The sequence below is a fragment of the Nicotiana attenuata genome, unplaced genomic scaffold (assembly GCF_001879085.1).
Source record: "Nicotiana attenuata strain UT unplaced genomic scaffold, NIATTr2, whole genome shotgun sequence".
In the NCBI taxonomy this organism is placed as follows: domain Eukaryota; kingdom Viridiplantae; phylum Streptophyta; class Magnoliopsida; order Solanales; family Solanaceae; genus Nicotiana; species Nicotiana attenuata.
The window spans coordinates 303,904-310,693 of NW_017670301.1; the positions used below are offsets into that span (position 1 = coordinate 303,904).

The 6,790-nt window shown below is 36.3% G+C and overlaps 1 protein-coding gene across 2 annotated transcripts in view; it reads right to left on the bottom strand.

Moving 5' to 3' along the window:
- LOC109237483 (guanine nucleotide-binding protein subunit beta-2-like) overlaps positions 1-6,784 on the bottom strand; it is a 16,609-nt gene extending 9,825 nt beyond the window's left edge. The window contains exons 1-2 of one of the 2 annotated variants that reach the window (XM_019403796.1): positions 6,542-6,784; positions 6,378-6,467 (exon numbers count right to left, since the gene is read on the bottom strand). In XM_019403796.1, coding sequence (XP_019259341.1) covers positions 6,378-6,458 — 81 coding nt within the window. In that variant the 5' untranslated portion in view covers positions 6,459-6,467; positions 6,542-6,784. Of the gene's footprint in view, positions 1-6,372; positions 6,468-6,541 lie in introns of both variants that reach the window. The other variant, XM_019403795.1, reaches the window with a different exon arrangement.
- Positions 6,785-6,790: the final 6 nt, after the last annotated feature.

The following is a 6,790-nucleotide window of genomic DNA, read 5'->3' on the forward strand; positions in this document are numbered from 1 at the left end:
CCCCCCCCCCCCCCCCCCCAACCACGTGTTGCTATTATATTACGGAAAAAACACAAGATTCAAGGTTAACTCGTGGTGTAGAACTCGATTTGGTAGAAAAGGCGGCGTATATTCACCGCTCGAAAACTTTCAAAACAAAGGTATTTGGATAAACTCTTTTCATATAAATTGTTTATATTTGTGTAATTCGTTTTTATTAATTTATGCCATGATTTGGTGCGTGTTTAGTTAATTTATGAATTTATTAATAAAAATGAGTTACACAAAATATAAATAATTTATACGAAAAGAGTTTATCGAAATACCTTTTTTTTGAACGGTGAATATAAGCCGTCTTTTCTACCAAATCGAGCACAAATCAAGTTCTACACCACGAGCTAACTCTGAATCTTGTGTTTTATTCCGTAATATAATAGCGATACGTGATTTTGGGGGAGAAGGTGGGCTCCAATGGAAGATTAGAAAATAGATGGGGGGACCGAGAGAGGTTCTGTCGTGGAAGAAGAAGGGGTTTATTTTATTTATGTATTACATGCGCTATACCTGGCCGACTTTTTAGGTTCAGCTATAGCGCATGTAATATATGCGCTATACTACAGGTTTCAAAATTTCGAGTATAACGCATTTAAAACATGTGATATACCTTAACGGGACAACTGACCTTTAAGGTATAGCGCATGTTTTACATGTGTTATACATAAAATTGTCCTCAACACTTTTTTTCACCTATTTTGGTCTCGAGTCAAAATTTGCAACCTATTGGTTCCAGACTCCCCCCAAGGATCACCACAAGCATCAAGACCCTTCGCAAGATCTCAAGTCAAGAAGCTAAGGGACTTGCACCTAAAGACCTACAATGTTATTAGGGTGATTTCTAAGGAGGAGCTACACGTCGCCTCCCCCCCCCCCCGGCCATGGTTGAGGGACATGGTCCAACTGGGTCCATTTCCAGAATGTGGTACAAGGGTCGTGTCAACGGTACCGTGTCAATGGTTCAAGCCACAACGGTTCCGCCCGTGCCAATTGATCTATTGCCAACAGTTCAAAAAGCACAAGAGGGTCACTACATGGACCGTGCCAACAGTCCGAGCCCATGCCACCATGTCCATGGATCAATCCAATGACCGTCGTCATCATGAGCCACCATGGGGAGCTTATGCGTAATCACGTGACTTAGGCCATGATTGCCAATGATTGGATACTTCGGCTACAAATTTTCCCTTTGGGGTATAGTAGTTTGGCCCATTTAGGAGTACTTATGTCTTTCCTTTAGACCTAGTATAAATAGAATAGGATGAGGTCATTTTCTTTTTCAGACTTGTTTTGAATATTGAAGAATGTTGATAAATCATGAGGAACTTGTATTTCCTACTTGTTGATCCAACTCTTTAAGGTGTATAATTCGTCTTGAGGGAAATCCTATAGATTAGGTGCTATAAGTCTTGTAATTGTTGAGTAAATAATTATATCAATTGTTTGACATTGCACCTTATATCGGTCTAGTCTTAATTTCTATCCTTTAATCTTTGTTTCTTTAATTTCCGCACATCAATTTGTATCAACAGATCTGCTCAAAAATAATTTTCATGGACAATTGAAACTTTTACGTAAGAGAAATTCCTAAACAGTAGCCTTATCAAGCTCCCAACAAAAGAATGAACAAGCAAGAATAGGAATAGAACGGTGGCACCTTATGATCGAACAATCAATCTTGCCTAACAGGACGTGCCAAATAGCTTTACCAGGAAGATGATCACGCTTTATCCAGAAGATAGATGTTTTTCGAACAATGATAATAACAGATGAAAAAAGAAGATACAAGGATTCTTGTCATCACAAAATAGAATGAGAAACAAAAAAGTTAAAACCTAATGGAAAGGACACGATATAAAGGTTAATGAGGAAAATGACGTTGTAGAACAAGGAAACAACTGATGAGAAAGAAGACAAGACCATTTATGCTCGAGAAAGGATATATAATTCTGCCAAATGACCCTACCTCTACAAAGGCAGGGTCTATTGTCAGAGAAGCTATTTCAAGGGTGCTGTTATTTTTCCAAACTATTTGAGTCCAAAACGTCCAAACTCTGATAATGTATGCTTGACTAAATAAGCGAGTAACTTCATCCTGTCCTGTTACTTCTTTCGATCCAAAAGTTAGCTCAACATTTTCCAATGCAAAAAATGATAGCGACGAAACATGATCATTAAATATCTAATAGCTACTAAAGGTAATTATGCGGACCATTATATATACGTCCATACAGCCATACTAGTTTTTAAGTAGCTTGGAATACTCAAATATTTTCAACAAACATGGTCAGAACCATGGAACAAGTTAATTAAGAAGGAACTCAATCTCTCAGCCATGGGCATTAATGTCCGAGAAACTTTACATGACGTGTTTGGTTCTTCAAGGATGATAGCCTAGTTAATGAGGAAGAAAATTCAATCTTTCATACGATAATAAAGTCTAATGGAGTCCATGACATGACGATCTATGAAAAGAGAATGATTTCTTTGAGGATCATCAAGATGGGGGAACGGGAGGTGTTAATGATATATGAGTATGTGAAAATACCGAAGTATTACAAGGTACAAAACAAGAATGACCATTTCTAAGCATTCTTTTCTTTTGTTAAATTTTTTAATAATAATACGTGGACCATATACATTATGTTAAAATGTTTCCCTATACTAAGTATTCTTAACATCTAAGTTATTTCATTTGTTTAATTGGTTTCACTGAGTAATATTAGACTCTTAACTATATTTACCAAATTTCATAATTCTCTTAATTTGGAGGAAAACTTTTGGTAGATGGAAATTTATTGGATGTGATTGATAATAAATTCGTCGAAAATATTTAACTAGAATTAATTAGTATTTTATTTTATTTTAGAGAGATTTTTGGGCTAGCTAATGTTAGGTCTTGTTTTGAATCAAATTTTCTACCAAGCCAGGTCAAACTTCGGATACCTCAACCTGAGCCCAAAAGCCACCTGACCCAAGAGCCCAAAACCCATCAACCCACCAGCCAATCAAAATCTTAAATTTAATCCAAGCCTCCCAATCCAACGGTTATCATTTTCCTGGGCGGTGTCACCAATTGTGTGTGTGGTCTCAATATAAGTGTTTTCAAAAGCCAACTTGATCAAGTAAGCAACCATGTTTTCCATGGAACTTGGGGGTGGCTAACACCTTCCCCGTCAAAAGAATCTCCTTGCCTACAATCCTCTTTCGCAAACAAGTAAATGGAGTTATTTCGGTTATCAAAAGGAAAATGCTTTTAAACTTGTTTTGAACTCCGTTATTAGGTGGCGACTCCGGGAAAATCCCTTTTGGAAACATCTTTTTATTACTTTCAAATTGAAAACCTTTTGACTTTGGAAAAATACTTTATCTTTTTAAAGGTAAAAGGGGGTGTGACATAGGTAACCTCCGGTAAAAAAATCTTCAAGAAATATCAGTACACATCATTTCATCATCTTCTCAATATGTACTGGGATTCACTTTGTGCACTCTTTTATGAGACATCACCTTCATTATGTGGCAGCTTATAATACCAATTAACCCAAACATCTTGCAAGTGCACTGAAGATATTGCCTCAAGGCCAGTATTCAACCTTGAATACAATTGATTCCCAGAAAAGTTGTTTCCAGTCGAACGGTAAATAATATTCATCTCGAGCAGTGTAGCTACCTCATTCCCATTCTTGTGTAATGGAATAAACAAATAACAGTGCAACAATTGCACCAATTCCTTTTGGACCATCTTAAACAATGTTCGTGTAAGAGCGGATTGGAGTTGTTCTACCCACAAAAACCCAAAATCACATTTCACTTTGGTGTATCTGGACTTTTATTTAACTTTATCTCATTGTCACATTTTGCTATAATTGCAAGCTCGTACTATTCAACAGAATTCTGAAGTGTACTCCTACTATTCACATAACCATCAAACAAGGAATGCATTCCCTTGCTCCTTTGTGTAGATCTTATCCCAACAGAGTAGATTTCTGAGATTAAAAAGTACCCAACTTTCTCGTTCACCATAAAACTTGATCATCCAATTATTACTTTCCAAAAACCATGTCTTTTTGTAAATTCAACCCATCTTCTTTCAAATTCCTCTACTGTGAACCATAGTTTGCTTTGAATTCATTCTTTGCTGCAACATATTATATTCAGCAACACCTTTCAACTTAGTAGGTATCTTTACATATATATGTCATAGGCAAAACCAACGGATAGTGTCAGGCATCAGTTGACCTATTGTTTGCTCTTATGCTCTTGCATTGATCACTCAGCATACAAGTTGGATGAATGTCTCCCGTAGCATAAATTCAAGTAGAAAACATCCACCCAAATATTTCAGCGTCTTTATGCTATATCAGTGCACACCCAAGTACTACCGGACAAAGGCGATTAACACTCATAAATGTTGCAAATGGCGGTCAATACATGTCCACAAGGTATGTGGTATCGAAGTTAACTATATCATAAGGTCCATAAGCATCTTTTACCTGCTGATGAATCCAAATAACATTTTTCAATCTACCTTCCGAGTCTACATCCATCAAATGAAGGAAGCCCTATCCTTTCCTTGCATTTCATAAAAAAGCGGATGGACTTAGCATTCTTCCTACAGTCTCAGTTGTTACTGTGAATAAAATTTCTAGTTCTCGGATAAGCATCCCATTCGCTCAACACTCCCATGCCAATTGCTAAACCTCACTCACACAAATTCTAATACGTGATTTGTCATTTGCTTCAATTATCCTATTCAATGCCTATGTCATTTTCTTATGGTCAACAATAAGCCAAGATATGTCAGGGTTAATTGGATGCAAATGCACTTCAACTACCTTGCTTACAAGGCACCTTACTTCACCATCTATCACATCGTTAACTCTATCTAGACATTTAGTCCTCTCACCATACTTGCTGTAAAGAGTTTTACCTCTCACATACGAAAAAATGTACTTGGTGGACTCACCATCTTACGTATTGATCATTTCACTACACTAAATCCTTTAGTTTCCATGTTTCGTGTATAAATCAAACAATTTGTCTATACTAGAAAAAAGTCATTCCAATTTTTGGACCTTCTAATACTTCTAGAATTTCACCGACCTGCATCTCATTAAAATCTCTAGTGTCCCACCTTAATAATCCTAAAAATAATCACTCTTCATTTATAGTTCGCCACGTCATGGATCCAATTAGAGACATCACTTTCATCTAAAAAAAATAGAATAATTTATCTGAAAAATAGAATTTTCTTCCTCATTAACCAAATTGCCATCCTCCTTCATGGTTTTGATCGTATTTGTTGAAAATTTATGAGAACTACAAGCCACTTAGATTCTAGTACGGTTGTCTAGTATATAATACCTTTAGTAGGTATTAGATATGTAATGATCAATTTTTGCAGTCAACACTTTTTGCATTGGAAGAGATTCACTTTTAGAGAAAAAGAAGTAGCGAGAAACGATGAAATCATCCGCTTATTTAGTTAAGGCATTATAGACATTTTATATTTTGGTTGCAAATATTGTGGACAAATAACAGCAACCTTTCCAAAATATTGTCTCTCTAGCATATCAAAAGTCAGAACTACAAGTTTCTTTCTTCCCAGTTCCGAGGAGAATTAATTCAATAACCTGATTGATGAATACCAATTATAGAACTCGTGACCAGACATGCTTAAAACAAAATTGCACCATTTGTCACCATGTTATGTTTTCAAAAAAAAAAAATCGAGCTCCTATATAACTTTACTCCAAGTAGATCATATTAAATTCTCACTATAATGAAGAAAAACTTTAGACCACAGCATAAACAAGTGTGTAGACAATACAAAAGGTTTCACAAACTTGCGACTACACTAATTTACTATTTTTGATGAAAAAACAAAAATTACTGGTTTGACTGCAAAAAATTAATAATGTTGTATTCCGTGACAACTTATTAGGCAATAGAATCAGGAAAATCATAAAATGGAAGAACTATATAAAGGAAAACCGAGGCCAGCAATTTGTTGGCAACCTCTGAATTGGAGCAAACAATACATAACTGTAAGTCCATCCTTTCGAAACATACACTATACATGTTAGTGTTAACCTACTAGAAGCAGTTGGTCAAAGAGAACAACATTAAGGACACTTGCTGAGATCAAATTTGTAATTTTCTAAAACAGATAAAACTAAAATCATTAAGGCTTAATTTCCTGCCCTTGAAACACAATAACTAGTTAAAAATTTAGGTTCTTTGGCTCCAACATACAAGCATTGGTGCAACAGTAGAGTAGTCGTCAGTCAAATAGGTTTAATGTGTTGGAAGAGAAGCACAAGGGCAGAAAATATCTACCTTACCGGTATGTCCTTGCAGGATCCGACAACAAACCAGATCCGTCGGACCAAAGCTGACTGGAGTTTTACCTTGTGAACTTGCATACCCAGCAACTGCCAAAATAAAAAATAAAAAATTAGATCTCCTGTTTTGTTAAATATGCAATTCATGAAGAAAAGGAAGCAACCGTCAGCGTCAAGTAGATGGAGACGCTTCTGCTTGAGACGTTCACGGAGAGTATTTACAGTTTGGTTAGCGGCCATGTGCCGTTTTTTCAGCTCCGTAACTGACATATTTACCATTATTCAACCATTCACTTCCATCAAATTCATCATTTGAATTAGTGCGAGAGAGAGAGAGAGAAAGAGGGGAGATTTTTATTAAGGTTTCTGAGTGGCTGCTCTGGAAGATGCTGGCAGCGTGGGTTGGGGGGAAC